General features: G+C 37.6%; 1 protein-coding gene across 1 annotated transcript; it reads right to left on the reverse strand.

Annotated features, from left to right (window-relative positions):
- Positions 1-1,332: 1,332 nt before the first annotated feature.
- On the reverse strand, positions 1,333-24,813 carry LOC103709641 (calmodulin-binding transcription activator 1-like). The gene is made up of 12 exons (XM_008795091.4): positions 24,500-24,813; positions 21,888-22,007; positions 19,741-19,856; positions 18,714-18,802; positions 14,189-14,234; positions 12,658-13,114; positions 12,183-12,439; positions 8,277-8,774; positions 7,476-8,167; positions 6,745-7,330; positions 3,456-3,764; positions 1,333-2,000 (listed from the first exon to the last, which is right to left on the reverse strand). The coding sequence occupies exons 1-12, from the start codon at positions 24,537-24,539 to the stop codon at positions 1,917-1,919; spliced, it is 3,294 nt and encodes a 1,097-aa protein (XP_008793313.1). The 5' UTR covers positions 24,540-24,813; the 3' UTR covers positions 1,333-1,916.

Consider the following 24,813-nt stretch of genomic DNA (forward strand, 5'->3'; position numbering starts at 1 on the left):
TGGCAATGAAGAGAACAAGGTTTCCTGCTGCATAAATCATAATGTGGTCCGGCTGTGAATTTTCTGGGACAGATTGGCGTAAATGATCATTTCCTGGCTGCAAGAGATTTAAAAGACGTGTTAGGGTTACGTTCGGTAAGCAAGTAGAAAAACTAAAATGGAGTCCCGTGATGTCTCTATTCAAAAGAGAAAATTAGCACAACCTCCTTGGGAAGACAGCAATCCCGCTGTTTGCTTCGACGTCGCATGTTTTCCTAGTCACCAAAGGTTACACCCGTATTCTGGTCTTGCTCGCACTCGATCTCAGCCAGGCTTCTGCTTATCATAGTTTCCAGATAAAGAAAGCCCTTCCTAAAATTGAAATTTGAGAAGCATAGCAACCGAAGGCTACAATATGTTCGTCAAATAACAACCAGGGGGAAAATCTATAGCAAATGCCAGGGAAAAAACAATATTGATTTGCACATTAATCTAAACACTAACAAATTATTTCTCTAGAATTATCCACTTCAAACATTAAGGGCATATCAGGGTTGGGAGGAATTGAATTCTAAAATGGGACTGAAAAATAAATAAGTACCATTTTAGCCCTTTGGTTAAGAGAAAAGAATGAAAATACCCTAATTCTTCAAAATTCAATCTCATCTCTCACCTAGTATTTTAAATCTCATTCCAATTACAATCATGAAATAAATGCATCAAAAAAATAAGACCATTCCGATTCTCATTCCAATCTATTTCGATTCCGATGATAAACTAAACATACCCTAAAAGTAAACTAAAAATATAAATATGCATAGCTATACTACCCTATAGCCAAGAAAGTCCTCGACATTTTGCTCCTCACTTCCAGAGAAACATCAACCTAAACCTGGCACCTCACTAGGACAACGTTCGCCCAAATTCATAGGAACACAGACTAATATACCACTGCAAAACAAAATAATAAAGAGGGGGAAAGGTGGCATAACATTGCTGCATTTCAGACCACTTAATGCCGGCTCGGAAGAACCAGGCAACCCACTCCGAAAACAGATCCATTCCCTGCCTATATATTTTGATACACTATATGCAACAAATCATGTCTCATACATTCCATCTAAGATAAAGGCTAAAATGCTGCACGCTTCATACTAGCATGTGGTTCGATCCAAAGCTGTTGCTGAAGCATGGGTCCAGAACCAATCTCGCAGTGACTCCATTCCAAACTTGTGCTCTGAAACATATGGGATTATGACTTCCCCCTATGGACTGATGGTGAATAAACAAAGCATTCCATACCAACCTGCTGCCATGGATAATTATATATACAAATCTAGCAAGATCAGCATCTATGTAATGATTGATTATGTTTTTTTATTATGAATATAACTGATTATATAATTTGTACAAAGATCCCCATTCTATAATTGAGAAAAAACATGCACTGCATTTTCCTCGCATAACCCCTGTAGGGGGAATTGATTCATACAAACCAAACAAGCAGGCAAAAGAAATTTACCTATAAACATTACTTGACAAAAACAAAGGACACAGATTTCAACGCTGTAAACCACAAAATGCTACTTTCCGGTGTTAGAACACTTGCTCCTTTTATAAATATGATGCTGTGGTTGCATGCGGGCACCGTTATCAAATCTTGGACATGATACTATCTAAAGCACAGACCACCCATTCCTGCATGGTTGCAATGCTCTTCACAGATAGAATAGCAGGTGGGTCTATCATACATGTACAACGTCCCCCTTTCCTATTTTCCCCTTTTTCACATTTGACAAAAAAAAGCCTTTATATCTTACAAATTACATATCACAAATACTTACAGGAACCACTTGGATTGGTGAGGACCGTTCGAGACTCTAAAAGACCTGAGCAACCATCAAGAATTCAGACTACAATTGTTAATGTTTAGTGTATCATTGTTGCAAGTAGATCTCCTCTATCCTCTTTTCCCCTTTTGAATTTTGAACTCGAGCGGAGGAGCTTTCTTCATCTCCCAACTGTAAAATAAATTTTTGATTTGAAAAATATAGAATAAATCATTCAATCCAGGCAAAATAAGAACTAAGAAAAAAAATGCTGACAGACACCTCGTACTGATGAATTTTGAGCTCTCCCTCTCCATGACAATAAACAAACTTTAACTGTGCCAACCATTTGCACAAAATAACAAATAAAACATGCATACTTTAAGAGGACCATGAAATTACATTAGGCAGTCCAAACAAAAAATTTTGATTGGTCGCATAGATATCATAATTGCCTGATCCAGACTAGAATAACTTGTATGATTATTACATTCAACTATCCGCAAATTACTATTAGGCATTCATCAGGTGAGATAATAGTCAGACACTCAGACTTGTGTGCCTTGGACATGGAAGCATCTAACACAAGGTCAGACACTAATAGAAGTGAACAAGCTTCCAGCATATTCAATTTTTATTGGTAGCTAAATCTGGAATTTTTTTATCAAAGAAAAGGTAAAAATATTAATTGAAAAGGAATGAAACTTATTGCAAGCAAACCAAGAAACTCATCATAATAGGAGATTGGTAATTCACCAAGTAGATTGCGAAAATTTTAACCTGCATCTGATCAATGTGTTTGACAATGTAACTTTCAACAGCAAATTCTGCTACAAGAAATATCTTAGCTTATAGATGTTAGGTTTGTTGCATGGCAAATGGAGGTGATCTCAATCCAACATATATATCATGCTAAAAGATTGTTAGCATTGTTTAGTTATAGCGAAAATAACGTAGGAATATGCAAAATCTAGGATTCATGGATGTTCAAATTGCAAGCCATGACCATACCAAATGCACAGGTCACAAACGTTCATTAGACAGGATATATCTTGTACATTTGTTTTTACATTTGTTTTTAAGTATCATTCTCTTAAAATTAAAAATAGTAGAAATCACCCTCCATATAGATAAATTTGAGGATGATGATGAAGGTTACCCCCCCCACCGCCCCTTTTTCTAATGAATACTGATCTTTTGATGATAGGCATGATAGCTAGGTAACTTCAAAATTTGTGACGATGATATTAGAAAGAGCAAAGACCATAATCTACAGATTTGAATGATGGCTAAATCATGAAATTTGTGGATGCTCATGTAATTGTATGGAACAGGGACCATCAGTAAATGATATCTATCATATGCATGCCCAAAATATACAGGCAAGGGAGTTTTTTTGTTTTTTGGCATGGAGGGAGGGGGATGGATTTCAAAGCAAATGTACTGTAATGATTGTAACGAGTACAAGAAAGATATGATCAGAAACAAATAAGACAAAAAATGCAAACTTAAAATGGCGCATATGTTTAGCTCCTTAAGATGGTGCGATGAGTGCAGCTGATCTTTAGTAGCATAAGCAGGTCTGTGAAACAGAATCTTGGTAATACACCTCAATTACAAAGGCTGCAAATGTAAGTGCAGAATCACCTTGGATTTATGGGAGCATGCGACCAATCTCATGTACTGATCACGGGCTTCTGGGTTACGAGCCATAGACTGGACTCTTGCCAATGCTTTCTCTACACCCGCCACCTTCTGTTTCCGCCCAAGTCGAAGAAAATCATACTCATCAGTCTTCCCAACCACTTGCTCAACATCACTACTTGCACTTTCAGCTCGAAAGCCTCGTAATCCAGGTCGTTTGCGCCTCCAGCGCAATATGGCCTTTTCAACAATACTAACAGACCAAACTACCTTTTTATATTGCTTACGAACCTGATGTCCCCTCACATGTGCCTGAAACAACAGCAGTTAACCGATTATATATCACAATGTTTAAGACAACTCATCGCCATACAACCACTTTCTTCTCAATAATGAATCGGCAAATCAATCTATCAAATAACAATGGAAAGACAAGGTAATGAAAGTTGAAACAAGTATAACAGAATATAGAATTACATGTGATGCACCTACAAAGCCAGGTTCCAGGTGCTATGTTACCTGGCTTATCTGTTTTCACTTCTTGCAGGAGTCGAATCAATAAACAAATAAGAAATACTGGAAATGCATGGTGGGAAGGCCTCAGAGGTCCAGCCTAATGTGCTGGACTTCGAGGTTTTCATATTATATATTACTAGAATGCATATTAAGAAATACTGGACTTCTTTTTCTTTCTTAAATTACTGGCCAAGCAACTGCCATGAAAAGGAGTCATGTTCCCTCATGCAGAAGGTCATAGCATCTAACACGCACGTGCTGGACTCCAGGGCTTTCCCATTATATATAAAAGACCAGCATCAGGCACATGCGATGCACATAAGAGGGATAAAGAATGGAAGTGATTTTCCTATCTATTAAGACGGACTTTGATTAGCTGCTTCAGTTCCTAGAATCCTTGTCATTGGATTCCTGAGACCAAAACCCCTGGGAAACATGAAAAAGGAAAAAAAATAGAAAAATGTCTGCCCTGCTACACATGCAGCTACTTTGGTTTCTTCTTTTTTTTTGTGCACTGGGATTCCTAAACCCATTAGAAACATTATTTGAAAGAAAATATAAAAAAGCAAATACTTAAGGTCCAGCCATGCATGGACTCTAAGCCATTCATGTTCTAACATGGTAGATGTTTGGCATTGACACCAAAATAACCACTGTTAGCAAATTCTTGGCTGCCGCAACCTGGTGGAAGGTATCACCCTTGACAATTCTGATATAAAGATAAAAGCAACTACAAACAACATAAGCCATGACATTAAAGTAAATATGATAACTTCGTAATATCCATAACCAGTCAAACCAACGGGCAGGTTGTCGAAAGCAACATAAATAGAGTCCAATTATGAATCTTGCTCTGGTTGGTTCTTGCTCCCATTCCTACCCCATGCTTATAGATAGAGCCAGGAATGACAATATTATAAGAGAGAAGCCTGCAAGAAGGCGCTTCTACCAACTAATCAGTAGAAGAGCAGGAAACATTATGTCCAGGTATATGACACAGGACTCGGAGAAAAACTGCACAGCTTCCAACTAATGAGCTCATCCCGAACCATTATGTAATTACTTAATGATGCTATATTAATTCAATATAGTAGATGAGATTTGTTTAAGGAAGATTTGCAAAAAGGCTCAAAACAAGGTTTTAAATCCCATGTAGCTGCCGGGTGTCCTGCCGTCCCAAGTATCAAGATGGAGCATCCCAAGTGTTGGAACAGGACGAGTCGTGAAAAGAACCAGGAGAGGAAGAGACATGCATCCATGGAAAAACTGGGATAGCCTCCAGCCCACAGTTCAAAAGATGTAGTACATATACAACCACAATAGCACAAAAAAATAGCAATGCTTACTTTACAAAATTGAAAAGGCCACAGCTACAGCAATGCTGCAGATGGAAAATTGACAGTGATGTCAAAGTCGCCTTCCCAGGTGGTCAGCCAAGGCACTTCAGTAGGTCTGAACTGAGGCCAGGACTGCCTAGTCACAGAAGTGTAATATTATATGCTAATATTGCAGAGTTCAAATTCAACTCTCTCTTCCTTCATCTCTAATATATTGACTACAAGGAGATTTTCTAAGGAAAAATATCCACTTAACCTTATGATTTTCCAAAACCTCGCACTTAAGTGCTGTCAAACCTAAATGATAATTGACCTTGTAGCTCCTACAACTTACATGGCTAAAATGCAACTCATTGAGCCATTGCTACTTGAAGATGTCTGCAAAATGCATAATTGGAATTGGGGACACGGTAAACTAAGGAATAGTTCCTAATGTCGCATAAATTGTTGGAAGGCCTTGTAACTAAAACAGTAAACAAGATACAAAATATAACTATAAAAGCCATCAATCCATGGCCATTCAAAGATGCCTGGAAAGTGCATTGTGGGAGATGAAGACGCTACAGACTAGGTAACAATTCTTAACCTCCAGGTGATTGCATGGCAGTCCTAATGACCCAATAGAAGAAGAGAGGTGATAAGCAACTTCATGAATTTTTAGGATTTCACAACTCAAATGATGCACTTACTTTGTTATCTAACTATAGATTTAAAGGCTCAAGCAAAATTAGTGTGTCATAGTATGCTTCTGTTATGAGACTGCCTCACACTAACCCAACAGGTGAGTTGGATAGAGGTGAGGAATGCAAGATAAGAATAGCAATGATGTAAGATTACATTTTCAACTTGTTCTATTAAGTTAATCTAATCTGTTACTTCAGACATTATGAGAAAATATTCTAAAAGTACAACGAGAAAAGCACTTATTATTTCAAACGTATGAAGATGTTAAGATGTGGTTAGAAGTAAACATTGCATTATATTCCTCATTGGAAAACAAGACTGGAATGTGTATGCAACTAATGAACAATGGGAAACTTCAAGAATGGTAATGAATTGCTGGCTCATTCAACCGTATATGATTCGTTAAAATCTACATCATTTTCCATTTCTTTTTCGCTCTTACATTTTAAACCTTACAGTCTACAGAGAAATATTTGAAAATTGGATGCACATACATTATTCAAATATTGACAGGTGCGAGTTCATAGATCACAACATTGTGCTTGCATTTTCATGTATAATGACTATGCACATGTTTCTAGTGTAAAGTCATCCTTAACTATGCTTCCAGATGATCGTAATAGAGCTAGAGCATCTGGTTAATCATTTCATCTATGCAACTTATGCAGCAAAGACACAACAAATATTAGCAATAAACTTCATCAAGAAATAGCTTATGGTAAACAATATAAATATGGTTCGAACTTAACATGTACCTGGATTTTCACAATCCGGTCACGGATCTTTAAAAATTCTTTACGCCCCTTCCATCCACGATATTTCTGCTGAATTTTAACAGCAGCAGTATGCAAAGCTTCATTGAAGTGACTTATCCTATGGAGCTTATAGTTCAGAGAGGATAGCACCATCATGTCAACCAAGCTCTCAGCATCGTCATCCTTGCTCTCTCTTAATTGCCTTTGGCGGAACGAGTGAATTCTGAAGGCAGCCTGAATACGTGCAGCAGCTTGAGCTGAATTCCTCACAGCAGCAAGAGATCCTCTTAGTGATAGCTGCTCTCCCTTATCTCCATCCAAAGAATCTATGTTTTGATCCTGTATAGTTTCAATGGCATTTTGTGCAACAAGAGTTGTAGAAACACTATCGGTGACACTTTCTTTTAGTGCTAATGAAGAAAGATGGCTGGTCAAATCTGCTTCAGCCAAGTATCCAGCAATTCCTTTATGCCCTCTACTTGATGCTAAATCAGCAGCAGTTTGTCCGTAGGGGAACTTTGATGTTGGGTCCTCAACTGCACCAGGAGCAGCTCGCAGCCTAATTAGCGTCACAACTGTCTCCTCTCTGTCCAGTCAACATTAAAGTCAGTTATAGGAGGGAAGATTATAGGCATAAAATTAATGTGTAGATTGTTGTAATACAAAGTATGGAAGTGCTGAATTCATAGCCAATACCTAACAACTAGAGGCCTAGAAAATTTTAATCAAACCTGCCATAATATGCAGCCCAATGGAGCCCAGTCCGGCCACGTGCATCTCGAAAACTTGGACTGACACCAGCAGTAACTATAGGAGCCATTGCCCAATCATAGCCAAGAGCAGCTGCCAAGTGGATTGCTCCTTGGCCTTCCTCGTCCAAAATATTAGGGCCCCTGCCTTCCTCGTGAGCTTTGCAAACCAGCCACTCATATAGCTTACCTTTCAATAACTTCTGGATCAATGCATCTCTAGGATTTTTATTGAATCCCTGAAAGGCCTTTGAATCCATCTCAATTTTTTTCCACCCATTTTCTTCTTCATTCAGCATCAAAAACAACGTTTGCTTTAGGCTGCACTTAGAACAATTTTCAACCGAGCAGAACAACTTGCTCCTATCTACTCCTAGCGATAACAACTTTGCAAAACGTACTTGAAAATAAACTTCATCTTCTGGTTCACTTTTTGACACTAAAGAAACACCAGATAGGTTTTCACGATATTCAAATTCTCGAATTTCACTACAGGCTAACCTATCACTGCGGGTTATATAGAAGGGTACCCGTCCAGGTGTATGCGCAGGAGCTTGACAGTGAAGGACATTTGTAGTCAAAACTTCAGCAGGAACCTCAAGTTCACCAAACATACAACACCACTTGATGCTTGTGGGCTCTACGCTGCCTATGAAGGTACCTGAGATCAGAACCTGAAATAAACAGTGGTTAACAGTGGGTAGATATCTTGGGGTTTGAAACTGAGTTTTCTCACTTACATGTATATGTATCATAAGAACACAACTATCAGACAAAACATACCTTTGTTTCAACACCAGAATAAGCCCAATCAGGTGATAAGTCAACAATACTGAATAGCTGTTCTTGTGAAAGAGAAGGACCCAGTGAATCAATATCCAACTGCATATGACGAGGCAAGCTTGAGACCTCCTTGTCATCATTCTGAGTATCAAGTGCATTCCAATAATTGCAAGAATCTGAAGCCATCAACGAGTCGCTGCAGTCTTTACCAATCTCTTTGTTCATCCATCTCCCAAAGCTGTCTAGCTTTTTCAAATCCCCATGCTCATCATTATGTGCATCACTTTTCAAAAGCTTATTGGAAGTATTGGAAACTTCAGCTTCATATTCCAGAGGCTGGTCAGGAACAGAGATGTTCCCTCGAGAGCTACTATTATTCTTAAATTGTCCTGCTACATGCGAAAGGTCATCGTGGGGCACTTGATATATACGAGTTGATTCATTTACCAAGTCCTCGTCATCAAAGCTGTTCATGTTTTCAGTGTTCTCCTCTTTCACCTGCATGATAGGAGGCAGATTCTCAAAAATAACCGACAGAATGGCCCAAAGAAGCCGTAAAACATGTAATAAGCAACAAACATCGACGTATAAACTTGCACAACATCCAAATACATGCATATATGCAACTATACAGGAATCACCATTATATGATGGTATAAGTGTACATATATCCAAGAGTTTGGGGTACTGCATAATGACTTATGACTTTAAACTGGAAGTAGCATATATATTTCTATTGAAAGTGCATGCACTGAAATGGCAGATCTGATGAGGAAATGATGAAAAGAGAAACAAAAATAAGAACACTATATACTGCCCAAAATTGTAACCAAAGTTTTGAAATTTGTCAAGGGAAAAAGGGGGGAAAACTACATTTAATAACAAGAGATCTCACCAAGTCAGCATAACAAACAGGACTCTACACATGTCCATATAAATTTGCTTACTTAGACATATCAGAAGAATTGATTAGCATCTATATAGATATAATTTTGTATCTGGATGATTAAATGTCTCATCGTTCCTTTTACTAAAATGGAGAAGAAGCTGAAGTCGCCATCTAAAATAGAGTAGCTAACTGAACTGATGCAGACATCTACAGGGAAAGGACTTCAACTACCTCTATACTTGGAATGGTCATAAACTCATAATGATAATTTGCTTCCAATAAAGTTATACAGCAAAAAAAAACCAAGCAACATGAACTATACATGCTGAAGGGAGTAGATATTATGTAAGAGTCTAGGTTTGGCATTTCTATTCCCTCATCAAAATAGTACAGAGCTCTTGCCCCTTAATTTCCAGCTTAAAGTGACCCCATTGAGCAGCTATGGGTACATGTTAAAGAGGTTTGCAGGGAGAGACATAGTGGTCAGCGATGATCCAAAAACAATTTTCCATCTCAAGCCAAACAAATCTCCATCTCAAGTATTAGGGTTTAGCGGAAGGTCCGCCGTAGCGACGTACCGGTGGATGCCGGTACCGGTACCATATCCAACCGGTACTGTACTAGTTTGGCTGGTTCGGGCCAAAAGCCAAAAAAAAATTGTAGCTGGCCGGTATAGGCCGGTACCGACCAGTACGGGTTGCGAATGGTCGGAACTGAAAAATGTAGCTGTACCGTACCGGTTCTATCCGGTACCAGTACGTACCAGCCCGTACCGATGCGTACCGACCGGTACAGCAAACCATGGTTTAGCCTATGAAAGATAAAAGCATTTCTATATCATGCCCATGCTGGCCAGAGGTCAACATGGTGTGCATACTATATTGTACCTGTGTCTGATATATTTTCAAGTAGTTCATTGTAAAAGCTAACATTGCACAACTATCTTCAAAAGAAGATCAAACCACATGATAAAACTATGAGGTGGCATGCAACTATTCACAAAATAGTAACGCATTATCCATATTATGGAAGCTTGCACACTATGTGCTACCTCTTATTTCAACCTTCGATCTGGTGTAGTAAGATACTTTTACATTAATATCATGTGCTGTCTATGGATTGGGCTTTCAGATCTTTACACAAGAAACAAAGAATCATTAAAAAGAACAATTGATTATGACTCCTAGTCGTGACAAGTAGAAGCAGGGCTATATGAATGTCAGGTAGCATTTATAATAGGAAAATGGGTAGTGGCCTACATTGCTGTACAGTACTTTGTGCTGGTGTGTATAGCTTTGACATGCATTGGTGCAAGTTGTAACAAGACAGAGTGGCATGGACAGACTGGATATATGCACCCATACACCATGCTGCCAACATGATGACTCACGCAGATAATAAATATAATGCAAAATATATTGCATTTTACTGAATTCGATACGACAAGCTTGTCTAAGGTACGACACACAAAGTTTGACTGTGAACAAGATCTAGGCAGTTGGGAAATGGTGACATAGGAAATAATAGTAAAGTTACAGGAGGGTTGACAATTTGGACTAGCTTGATCATGATCTGATTGGATTTTTGATATTCATATTTCAATAAATCATAGGTAAAAAAGGTGACTAAAAATTTTTGAAGTTAAAATCTATATGATCTCATGATAGCACAGTTATTGGTAATGAACTTTCAGAAGTTAAGAAAGGCTTAAAAATGAGCATAAGAATAGTTCTTCAGTATGGTGTAGTGCCCAATATATGGGGTTCCAGAACTATGTCTTATATCTATGTTTATGGTACAAATTCATTGTGTTCACCTATAAAAGAGATGATGAAATGTGATCAAGAATTGCAAGGGGCATGAATTATTTAGTAACATTTAAATTAAAATACATATATTGGCTGATCCTCCAAGGACACTGTTATGCTTCAATAACAGGAAATATTCCCACATTTCAGATGCATGTATACCAAATAACAATAAACCAACAATAGTGGAAAAAGAAAATTTATAAACAGATGAAGAAGCAATGGACTTTCAAGCAAGCAAGCACAAAGGCAGCTTAATAATATGCCATAAGCCCTAATAACATTTATAAAAGCAAGAGTATCATCACCACTCTTAGGGATACCAAGCTAATATAAAGACTAACTAATGTGAACAGCTTGCTAGAAAAGATCAAAGGAATACACTTTTTATAGAAGAAAAAGGTAATTCTACTACCAGGACCGTTAGTAGACGACAACAAAATACAGAGCCCCTCTACAAGCCATCCAAAAGCCCGTGGCCAACAACTATTCTAAAAAGGCATGATAGTTGATCAAACATTTTATCCTTTCAAAATAGCCTCTGCTGCACTTATCTAGTAGATTTAATTATCTCTCCCTCCGTTTCTATAAATGTCATCCAAATAAAACTTGCTCACTCTCTCATCCCACCTACTCCAACAAAGTCTTTGTAGCCATGTCTATGTGGGGAAAGAAATCTTTCCCCATATGCATTCTCAAACTCAAGTGGTGGATGGCACAGAAATTTGAAGATGAGGTATATTTCCTACCAACTAATCACAAAACAGGTAATCCATCCATCCTCTATCCCCACTTAAGAAATTATTTCAAAAGGCCAGATTTTTTTATGCTTCTATAAATGTCACTATGATTCTGCAATACTGTAAATAAAGACATGAGTAATGAGATTATTTATAAAGATAATCATCATATTCTTTTTGTGTATTACAAATAGTTCTATATTAGCATAGTTGGCATTGACATCACTAAATGCAAAAAACAAAACCTATTCACAACTTGTCTCTGAAGCCACCAACACATTCATAAGCTATATTTTAATTACATGTGGAAGTTCTGAATATTGCCTACCAATTTCAAACTATGCTAGAAGCTCAAACGCTTCATATATAGTTGTCACAAGTTAAATGACCTAGTCAAGCATGAGGCAAATATTACAAGGATTCTTTATGTGTTTGAAACAGGATAAACAAGGGAACCATAACAATGCACCTGATCATTTTTCTTGCCAACTTCAGTAAGAAGTGCATTTGCTATGACATTATATCCACCATCTGTGACATCATTAAATATCCTGTGGTCATTTGATACAGAATCAGCCATTCTTTTTTGCATGTTATCAGAGCAATTTGGATGTCCAAAAGAAATCTTCTGCTCCTGCATGTTGCCATTTTTTCCGCTAATACTAAGAAAATCAGGCCATCCAGCAGAACCACTAGGATTGTTAAAACAAACTCCACTAAATGAACCTGCAAAGAATGGTTTTAAGAAACTGAGCACAAAGAAAAATTCAAGGTAATAACATAAAATTGAATAGGTTTTAAAATTTCCTAGCAGTTTAGAAATGTATGTGTCCTTGAATACCATAGTAATTCATAAAATAAGTTTTTGCTCTCTGTTATTAACAACATTGAAAAATGGTGACAATGGTAAAACAGTGGCCTAGGCATGCCGCCATCAAGCCTACCAGCTCCTTGTGAGGCTCCATGAATCTTTTGCTGGTCTTCACTTATAAAAAAGTTTTGAAGAGGCACTTGATTCCCAAGCAAAGGATCAACACTTGAGCCCGCAGTATTTACAAAGCCTCTCGGATAGAGTTGTGAGGAACCACTGCACCCTACAGTGTTCTCCTCTGCCATATCATTTCCAGCCAATGAAGCAATCTGGAATCCCGACCAAGATACAGAATCGGTAAGCGAACCTCCACCAAATTCCTCCCCAGAATCTGCATCCTCAAATTCAGAAGACGGAGCCTGTCCATTCCAGTCAGCAGCACTAGAACTTGATGCATAAGATGCTTGAGTTGTCAAAGTAGATGAATTCAAGTGTGAAGAGTAAAGAGCTGAAGTTGGCTGTGTTCCTTGTGTACTGTGCACTTTGGCCAGATCTATATTTGACGAATGAGGAACAGTAGACCTGCTTCCCTGGACAAAAGTAAATAAATATTATATAGTAGACGCTAGAGGATCTGAAGCCCCTTCTCACCACCCAGCTCCCAAAATATACAGTAGAACAAAAAAAAGATACACACAATCAAAAGTTTGCACGACTTGGTAAAATTACAGATTCAAGGGTTGCAGACCATTTTACAAAATATGCATGTTAACCAAAGAGAGTGACTTTTGACCCTCTACAAAGATATCTGACATTATCAAAGAAAATGATAGCAATTTTAATATTCATATAAGGTACAAGAAGTGCACAAAAATGTTAACAAAATCAGATCGGTAAAACTAATGACAAGAAAAGTTTTTTGAAATTTTATATAGATTACGTTCTTATTCCAATGTTTATTTAACTTAATACACCAGCGTTCACTTCAATCGGTAGAAATTCCAGACATTTGCAATGCATTTGGATGCCAAGGAACAGGGAAATTTCATTGCTGGAAATGCAAAGAATACACTTGTTAGTTTACAGGAATGTTAAAGGTGTTACTGCAATCCAAGATTTAAAATAGATTACAGCGAACCAAGGTAGTCCTACATCATAGCTCAAAGTTGACTAGAAAACTGGTGTTCATGCTTCAAAGATTATACTGAGAGTCCAGTTTCTTGATGGATCAGAAGTTAATAGACACTTGGGACAACGGCACCTCTTGGCACCTCAAATTATCTAGTCAGCATGCCATTGTCATTAGATGCCTACTATTGAGAACCATACAAAAAGTTGTCAAATCTAACATTTAGCAATGGTCATATCAATTTTACAAATTTTGAATCAATTGGTCTAACTAATATCCATTACATGCAGACATCTATATGTATCTACACACAGGTGCAACATACAGATGTCACCAAATTGAATTCTTAAACATTCCCATGTCGGATTTCTTTGGTCACTTGGACATTGACATACATCTGACATGTCTAAGTAACGATAAATGCATCCAAAGATGTAAATTGCAGTTGGTTAATATTAGATTCTCAGGCAGCTCATACAAGAACTCTACGAAAGTTCAAGAATAACCCATTATAATATAAGGGCTAAAGAATCACCTCATTCACATCTCGATAGTGCACAAGAACAATGTGCTCCAACTGCCTGGAAGAACGCCAAGATGACAATATAAGAATTTAATTTTGAACTCCAAAATTTACAATAAACAGATCTGGCTTGAGAATCTAATAATACTAGTAAACTTTCTTATGCAAATGCACATGGAGGAACAATAAACATTAAATATCAAACAATAACAACACAATACAGATAGTTGTTATTACAATACAACCAAGCATCTAGCTGAATACAGTTTGCATGTCTATAAAACTTGAACACTTGCACAATAATTTGCCAAGTCACCAAACAAAAAGCTCCTCTACACATCTTGCAAAGAGGCAAATAAAGGCATAATATCACAAGTACAAGGGCTTACCAGGCTTAAAAGCATATCTTGTCTGGCTTTAGACAGCATGAATGAGCAAGCAAATAAATACATGACAAATCCTAGAATCATTTGGCAAGGTGTTATCCTAGAGCGAACATATATCCAAGACAAGACTTTATGCATTGGATGCAGCCTCATGCAAGTCGCCTATAGAATGAATAACCCCACAAAACATTATTATTATCACCGCCATCTGGAACAATATAATTCACATCTCAGCAATAGACTGCATCATCTTGGCCATTTGATGATAGCAAGTCTTTCTTGACATTGTATCACTCCCACAGCCACTATGTACCGCATGCAGCAAGTTCCTTGCTGAACCAACATTAGACAACATCTCACCAGAGGCTTTGCAAACTTTGCACGACCATAAGTGGGAAGCTAGTAAACTGAATATCGCATATGACAGATTTGTAAAAGAGATTGCCGATATAGGTGAATAACTATTCATTGAACCACTCCTAACTTTACTAGATATCAAGATTCTTTTTTTCATATTGATTTTTTTCTTTTTCCTTTTGGAGGGTGGGGGAGTAAGAATTAAGGAGCTATGAAAGCAAAAAAGATGGCCAAGAAGAAAGTTGCAGCCGTAATTAAATTCTTATTGATCACAAACAAAAGGTAATTATAAATAAAAGGTAATTCTTGGAGAGCATCATGAACACATTAAGTTTTGAATTATAATAAGGGCGCTGCAAGCATGTCACCACGTGGTCAATCAAAAAATAAAGGAGCACTTCAGCAAGGAATGTTTGTTATAGGGTTAGAGAAGCATTGCATGCAAATATGAAAGCTTTCACAGCCAGCATAAATCCCATGCACTGCTTACAGGACACTATCATATAAGTAGATCAACATATTTACTTGATGAGGGTCATGTTAACTGTATGAGAGTTTAATATTTTTTGAGGAACAAATGAAAAGTAATACTAATTAGAATATGAAACTTCAAAACAGAAGAGCTTCCAAACAGGGCACTCATATTTCATTCTATTGAATAATGATACGACAATAACAGCATCATTAGTCTTTCAAATTGGTGAATATTTGCCTGCTAGGGCTACGCAATTTATTCCAACTGAGGATTTTAGTGGGGGCAATTTTAGTCGCCATAAGTTTGGTGCATTCCAAATTGTAAGTACTGCAGCAAATAATCAACAATGTATCTTGAATGATACGCAACCATAAAAGAGCTGCTACTGCAAATGGATATAATGGTCCACATGTGACCAGGTGCTCCTATTACCTGAATGACCAATAGGTGTGAAAGATGGTAGGCTGGATCCAAGTGAAAATCAAGCAAAAAATAAATGCTTCAGACCTATATTTGACTCAAATAGTTGGGGATTTGGGGCCATGTTCAAGTTCTAATCCTTAGAATAAGCAGTGGTGGGAGAAAGGCGCCAAGGGTATGAGCAGCAAGGAGAGTTGCTAAATAGCAGACAATATTAGCAACATAGCACAAACTTGGATCCGTCAAGAGTAGGAGCAAGGGGCAGTATAACAAAAGTCAGGACGCTGATCAGGGGAGAAGAGGGAGGTAAAGAAAGCTCGGTGGCTAAGTGTAGGGGTAGAATGTGAGCTATATGAAGGATGGGGTCAGGTAAAATCACAGGAAGAGCAGAGTGATGGCAAAGTGGATAGAGGGTGAGGATGGGGATAATAAGCGGTCATAAGGTTACATACAAATAGGCTGCTCAAATCTCAGCAAAAGGAGGGCAGAGCCAAGGGGGAGGAAAGCAGTGAGAGGGGCTGAGACTCGAAGAATTGGGAAGCAGTGAGCCAATGGGAGATGGAATGGTGAAGGTTTAAAGTTCCACTTTCTCAATGTAGAAGCTAGGCGGGAAATTATACACTAGTTACTAGTGGTTGTTATTGGACTTTGTATGTGCAAATAATCAAATCCTCTCTTTTTTATTCCTTATTGTCCTATTGTGTCAATTTATCCAGATCCTGGAATCAGATTCAATCCGAATTGGGTTATTACTTATTACATTATCAAACAAGCTTGCAATACCTAATGCATAATTTCCAATGAATCTCCAGATGAGGTCATCGTCTTAAATAGCAGTACAAACTACAAAGCATTATAACAATTTTAGAAGCTCTCATAATGTTTTATGGCCCTCCTCCAAGAAGAAATTATTAGCATATAAACTTGCAAAAAGATAACAACCTTTACTTGATAGTATTGATATTTGAGAACTTCAATTTTAGAATCTTACATCAATTATTTCAAACAAGGGTTGACGTACTAGTATTAGAAGACATGTCGGTACCTTACCAATATGGTACAATAGCATACTAGCATATGGTACACCTCTGGGAACTGGAACAAATTATTTTGTGACAGTGTGGTATGGTGCCAGCAGGCATAGTGGTATCAATACTTACTGGTATGAAAATGTTAAGGCCAGTATGGACCAATACACAATACTTAAATATTTGATTTCAAAAAGTGAAACAGTGATAAAAATTTTAAAGTAAATATATATTTTGATATAAAGGTTTTCAATTTGATATGATTAAATTTGTATGACAATAAATTTTAAAGAAGGGATGGCAATACATCTGACTTGAAATATGCTGACTTCCTAGCTTATTTTCTAGAGAATTATGCACGCAATCAGCAGAAGAGATTAAGTGCCAGAGTTCTTAAGGGCCCAGCCTCATACATTGATTAGCATCCTTGGATTTGCTCAAACATAGACCTAAAAAGTTGTCTTTTGTTTCTTTCTAGCTCACTTGAGCTTTTCTTTAAGAGTACTCACAGTAGCCCCTCAGGTTGTGATGACTCTTACTAATGAAAAAGCAGGAGATAGCATAACCCTCTATCCACAACATAGAGAGTTTAATAAATAAAAGTCTCAATGAAAGGGTTTCAACAATGAATAACTAAAAAATAGACTGGATTCAGCAAGGGATGTCGCTGTTTTTACAGAACGGGTCTATGCCTCTCCTAGCTAATAAGTGGATAAATTGCACAATCTGATCCCGAATTGAATTTCGTATCAATTAATTCAGATATCCATAATCCAAACCATGGTCTGCCGAACCGGTCTGTACCGGCCGGTTCAGCCCGGTACAGACCAGTCCGGCCTGGAACCGATACCCGGACAGCGTGGATACCACTTCCAGCTGTTTTCGGGCTGGTACCGACCGGTACGCATGCATATCGGCTGCATACCGGTTTCGTACCAGCCCGTACCGGTGCGAACCGGCTGGTTCGGTCCGGTACCCATTTTTTTTAAGAGCGCGTGGCCCGAAACCCTCGGGCAAAGCACCCCGTGCAGGCGAGGGGCCGCGTGCCTGCGCACGGCGCGATTCCCTGCGCTCGAAATCGCCCTGCGCGCGTTTCCCCCGCCCACGCACTGCCCCGTGCGGGTCATAAATGCCATAGAGTGGCATTTAATGCCACTCTGTGGCCAGCTCTCGCGCGTCCACACGGGCAAGGGCGCGGACGCGAAACAAAACGAAAAAAAAAGAATTTTCGTGCGCATCTGCGCGCGTCCGCCTGCGAACCAAAAAAAAAAAACAAATACCGGTTCTTACCGGACCGGTTCCGATACGCCTACCGGTACCGATTCAGCATACCTTGATCCAAACTGATTTGGCTGAGGGTAACAGGACAGTATAAATGTGTATCAAATTTTGTGAATCAAAAATCTAATTCATCAAATTAAAATGGCCAAAAATCATTGATTTTTGAGAGAGAATCGATAGAATATAGACATGTCCAACACCATCAACAAGGTCCACAAAGCCAGTACTTAGGACCGTATCGATACATTACCGGTTCGATACAGCATGGTAGGCACTCCATGCTGAGACAGACTTCCAATACTTTTCTCACTCCTAGCCACAATAGGAGATGGTTCCGCTCGATTCGGATTGGTATGGACCAACTCAACTCAAATACCGAATTGAACTTCAATACCGTACAACTATCTTACCGGTACGGTAGTGATCGGTATGGGGCAGTACAAATTGACATAGCAAACCTTCACCAACAAATTATTTGTAAAAGGGGGAAAACGTTTTTGCATATAAAAGTAGCACATTTAGATGAAGAAAGTCGTTTCAGAGTTAGTACAAATAGCCTACAAAGTTCAAATTATTAAAAAAAACCTCACCCATCAAGCATCCAATAACTTCGTCTCTGGAAGTTCTCATTGTCCTCACCATGCGCATAGTAGCAATGAAGAACATCTACACTTCCAGACTAGAAAAAAAAAGGTGAAAACTCCATTAAAATGAAACAAAATGAATACTGCAGACATGAATAAAAAAAAATCAAAAAATACAACAGGATCATAATGTTTAACACCTAAAAATCTCAATGAACATGAAATAGATAACATCCATCGCAATCACAAACATCAACATTACAAAGACATATATCACTAACGCCTTATCAAGCATCAAAACAGTAAGATCGAGTCTGAATAGCTAGTATTAGATATTTGATAGTTTTACTTGTATTTACTGCATTAATCATTCTATAGAGATCTAACCAAAATATGCAGACAAAGCAAATATTTTAAAACTCAAGCCAGCGAGCTGAGCAAGTTATTGTTGATGAAACCAACAAATTGCTATCTTCACTGTCAAATAAAGAAAACATACAAAGGAAATTAATAAACTCTACAAAGTGCTAACTGATATGATCCTCGAGTAGAGGGAATTAAAATGACTTTGTCATCACATGCTTTTTTTCTCAAGTGACATGAATAAAAAATTAAGGGGAAAAATTAATAGGTAAAAATAAAAACTAGCTGAACATCAAGGAACTGACTTTTGAGAGTATATTAAGAAACATATTGTTTGTTATTTCATGAGAAAGGCACTGCATGAGCAACAGGGCACTAATGAATTATAACATTTTTTTCACTTAAATTGGAAGACTATACCAAAGGTTTTTAGGTACTCTGTGAATTACAATTGAAATGAACAGAATGAAAGAGACTGCATGAGCACTGTATGACCACATTTTCATTTTTTTAATTTTAAGCCTTCCCATTGTAAAAAATGTAGCCAGATATTCTCATTGCACCACATAATTTTAACGAACGAGAATAATACATACCGACAGCACAGAGCTAAGAAACATAAATAGGTATCCAGCATTTTGGATATACCATAGAGGAAGGAATACCATACCTTCAGTTTTTCATGAGCTTCTCGAACTGTTTTTCCATCTCTCTTCTTTCTCCAATTATGGCCATCCTTACGGAAATACCTAAGTGCCTTCCGATCAAATAAGAATAAAGAACCACCTATAAATTACCAGCATCAAACATGTCAGCTATATTTAATGATAATCATCAAAGTGTGCATATATTGATAAAGCAGCATGTGAATCAGTACTACAAACCAGCAGAATTGATATAGTATAGCACAAGAACATTTACAACAGACCACACAATAACTGAATGACACGGGTGAGGTGGAAGACCCAAGAAAATTATAAAGGAGATAGAATAAGAAAGCCCTCTATACAGAGCATTAAATAAATGTCTACAAAGTGAGCTCCAAATGACCCTTTATAACTAAATGCAAGGTCTAGTAAGTCTTTCACATGCTCCATGTTTTTGTCTTTTGCTCCAAATTCTAGTAAGTCTTGCACATTCCAAATGATCCCTTTATAACTTAATGGCTGCATTCATCCCAGGTCATCCACCAAATGACTAATGTTGTTATGATGGAATAGAACTAACATCGATTCCATACTGAAATGCAAGGTCTAAATTCATCATCCTCAACCCAAACCCAGTAAGCAGTCAGGTAGCTTCCAAGTCCAAAATTACCTTAAATTGGGGGATTGCTTTCATGCCACTAACAACTAGAACCTAACCAGGATCACTTGCAAACTTATCGCACCATCCAGTATGCAAATAAAGGCATCAAAGCATTACACTTGGGGGACTGTAACTTAGATAAATAATGATGCATATCAACTTGAGGCTGCAAGAAAACCCAACCCCACCAAAATATAGTACTGGATCGTGGTAGCAACTTGGACCTTTACCATTAACATATGTAAGGGTTAGATCATAATACAATTTTTCAGCACAATAAATAGATAACTTGCCCTAATTTTCTCATTTTGGTTTCTTAACTTAAAATACATAAAGTTGAATAATTATTTCTCTTTTCGACACTATCGCTTTTACAAATTCCATATGTTTCAGGGAGAATGCCAAAATGAAAATAAATGCCAAACTGTTCATCCTAAGCCTGGGCCATTAGGTACTTTGAAAGTAAATCTGCTCATGCCCAAAACTTTTAATTGTAAAGTTTGGGTCAGATCAAGTGGTTCTGGGTTCAATATTTTGACTCACAGGCAAAGCCACCAAATCATTGTCCAGGTCCAAGTGTGTAATTCATCACAGTTTTTGTTCTTTTTAGTTTCCTTATTCATCAGTTTGCAAGTCATGTATTATTAAGTCATGTAAACTATACTTTGATCATTACAGTAAATACAAGGCCGCTACATAAAGTGCACTGTATCTTGTTTCTTCCAGAAGGCAATAGTTTCTGTCATTTAAATCATAAAACACAAAAGCATGATTATCTTTTCACTTATCTTCATCATTTAACAGTGGTTTATATAAAGATAATGTCTATCTAGATTAATAACTTTCATTTTTATAAACCAAGAATGAAGATAAGTTCGATGCTCATCAACCTCTCAGATCAATGACCAAGATAAGATAGCATATCAGCAGATATAACTCATATTTTGGAACCCCACTAGAAACCACTTACACCATACTATATCTGACGTTAACAATGATTATAAATTAGAAAGGTATATCTTTAAATGAAGAAAATATGTCGAATCAAGCAATCAAGAGAATCGGACAATTGAACTTCTATAGTTGTACTCACAGACTTATACGTTCAATAGGAAAACTTTAGAATTTGGAAGAAAAAAAAAGAAACACACTAATGCGTGGTTTCATTATCTAAGGTAGGAATGTTCAGTATTTTCATAATTTGAATTTATAAGTTATTTACTATCTTATGATAGTATAGGTGATCCAAGGATCCAGGACAGAAGTCGTGACAGGAGAATTGAGAAAGCCCCAACTGGCAGAATACATGTCCTAAAAAGAAAAGCAAGGCTTGCTGGTTATGGTTACAATGCACGCCTAAAACTTTTAATCATAAATAAGACACCAAAACCACATGCAGCAGATCAAAAGACAAAAGCATAAAGAAAAATAATGTTATGACTCCTATAATGCATGATTTATATAGATGTATTGAAGAAACAACATATCAACAATCAGATACATGCATACCACGAGGCTTATAAGGTGGATCTGGAGTCAAATTAAACCCCCGATAGTTGCGAAGAATCTCACAAATTTCACTTGGACGAAGCCAGCGAGTTTTTGCCTCTTGCAGAATCTGTGCGATGTCTGTTCAACGTACATATATACTCAAAGAGTTAGAATCCTGGCATATTCCCATGGTTACCTACAATTTGTTGTTACAATGTTTACCAATGACATCACAAAGAAGAAAGCAACTAAAATACATCTTAGTTGTACTCTAATCAAAATAAAATATCTAATTTTGACTTAGAGCAAGGTCCGCAATCTCGGTACCATATATTGTATCAGTTCGGTATAGTACACCTCTGTGTCGAAAGAGCTCTCTTACTATTTTTCTTAATTTTTATCTCGGTACGGACCGGTACGTACTTTGGTACGCTTCGGTATGGAGCGGTACACCTCGGTACGGGCGGTACGGAGCTTGCACCGACTTGAATGTGTGTTTCGTACCGGTTTTCTCCTAGTACGACATGATATACCCTATACAGGGCGGTACGGCAGACCTTGACCTGGAGTTTATTTTCAGATTCTTATTCAAAGCATGTCAAGAAAGCATAAGTGGTAACTGTTGGGTAACGCTTATAATAAGCCTTGCATAGCTGTTGGACAACAGGAGCAAGTAAATGTAGCTAAAGTATTATTGATTTCACATACCTGTTACAACTAACAACACAATGAACATATTCATGAAAACATTTTAAATAAGAAACATGATAGCTGAAACTTAATGGAGGATAAACCAGATACTAATTTTGGTTCGCATGCAGGGTATAAGTCAAAATTCAAAGAAAATAAGAGAAATAATGGATTATTTATATAGTTTTTAACATTTTCCTACTATGGATGTTAAGAAAACATTAGACTTACATGTCAAATCTTTGACATAGAAAAAGATAAATCAAATCATTCAATTCGGTTATCAATGAGATGGTTGAGATGTGAATGTTAAGCAATCTAAACAAGATTTTGAAGAATGAGGCAAGGCACAAGTGAAGAACAATGCTCTTGTATTAGACATTATGGGAAGTGTTCCAACATGTTTCTAAAGCTTTTTATTAGACTATCATCTACAATAGTCAAAATAAATGAGTCCTTCGTGAAGTCATAATTTTCATGTCGAAAATTCTAAGTGAAATGGAGAAACGCACTCCCTAGAAGAATTCAACTTTTCCTTTGCCATGCACACTTAAATATAACAAGTCTAATAATAAAAAATCATCTGGCTTTTCTATCATGAATAAATATGTAAATGAAGATAATTTTGAACATATGAAAAAATATGGTTGTGCACAAAAGGGCGACTTATGCAATACTTTGGAAGATGTAAGTCAGTCCATGTTCATCAATTATGGTATTAAAAGTTTGTGATTTGATCAATAATGAGTTAATGCACAGTTATAAGTGGGCCTTTTATATGTCGATTCTATAACTGTAATGTTGGAAGTGCTTATTTTGCTTTTAGGCGATTAATTTGAACAGCATACTGCAAACTTCTGCAACATTCAACAAGTTTCTACTGGAGAGGAGTAGAGGCAAGGAACATTAGGCCAATTAGGTGGAACATGAAATTGCCTCGCTCCATTAAAGGCATAAACAATGAGATTGTTGGGTTAAAGAAAGTGCACCTAATTGAAGAGTACTCAGGTGGATGTTCTGTTCAAATGTAGAGATGGTCTATGGTGTATAAGGAGATTAGAAATGAGATGAAAGTATTTTTGAGTGAACAAAGAATAAAAGCAAGCAAATCAAGCAGAGCAAACAGCAATTTGGAAGTTGGCATCGAAATCCATCTATTAGTGAAAATGACCATGGCAAGAGTTCTTAAGCCTTGTAGGTATTATGTCAGGCTCGCCATGCAATTGTTCGGGCAGCCCTTAGATGCTTAAGCAGGGTGTACCACTAAGCAATGATCGCTTTATCGCTAGGAAGGTGAAAAACCAATTTGTATATTTAGAGAGGCAAATAAGCAACCGCCAGATCACCAACTATCAATCATTCCATTCAGACGCATCAAAAAGTACAAGGAAAGAAACATTAAAGGATAATCAAATTAGTATCTTAACCCGCAAGAATCAAGAAGCTTCTCACTACGACGTGAGTTCTGGCATGAATTTTATGAAAAATATTAAATTTTTACATGTTGGGATTCCATGACGGCTCGTTCTTTGGACGGCCAAACCATCTCCAGTCAACAGGAACAATAAATTCAACTTCATGTAGGTCATAGTCACCAACACATAACCAAAACAAGATCCACAATCAAGATTTCCATTAAAATACTAATTCAAAACATCCTTTTTTCAATAAACACCAACATATCCAACAAAAAGATACATTCTTGTTTTTCCCATTAACGAACTAGGTCCAAACAACTAAAAAATAAATCTTCCAGCATTATCTCGACCAAAAAAAACCCAACTGTACACGACCAAAACCTAATAACAAGAATCCCGGTGCAGCACCTCACCGAAGGAACCGCAGAAAGATTCGATTTTGAGCCAAAGAAAAAGGTAGATTTAATGGTAAAGCAACGAAATGGAAGGGATGACCGGGAGGAGAGAGGGAGAAAGACTCGCCTAGTTGGGGATTGAGAGCATATCGCCTTCCGTCAGCCATCCGCCAGCAGGAATCCCGCGGGACAACCTCGCATCGGCTGAAACCCGGCGATCGATTGGCTCGATTGTGTTCGAATGGGTACCGAGAGGGGGATACGAGCGAGGGGAGTGCGAGGGACGATCGTGGATTCTCGAAACCCTAACAATATCTATTCTTCCGCCTCCTCGGAATCGGTAAATCGGCCTCAACAACGAAACGAGATGGCGAAAAGAGAGAGAGAGAGAGAGAGAGAGAGGAGGGAGAGGGAAAAAAGCGAGGCCTTTTTTAACGAAGA

This window comes from Phoenix dactylifera, chromosome 13, assembly GCF_009389715.1.
Source record: "Phoenix dactylifera cultivar Barhee BC4 chromosome 13, palm_55x_up_171113_PBpolish2nd_filt_p, whole genome shotgun sequence".
NCBI classification, from domain to species: Eukaryota; Viridiplantae; Streptophyta; class Magnoliopsida; order Arecales; family Arecaceae; genus Phoenix; species Phoenix dactylifera.

Bases quoted from the DNA above. Each gene is read 5' to 3' on its own strand.
- LOC103709641 (XM_008795091.4), bottom strand. From the start codon at position 24,539: ATGGCTGACGGAAGGCGATATGCTCTCAATCCCCAACTAG. The intron at 22,008-24,499 runs GCGAGTCTTTCT...TACGTTGAACAG, and splicing joins TGCTCTCAATCCCCAACTAG to ACATCGCACAGATTCTGCAA. The intron at 7,331-7,475 runs GTTTGATTAAAA...TTGACTGGACAG, and splicing joins TGGGCTGCATATTATGGCAG to AGAGGAGACAGTTGTGACGC.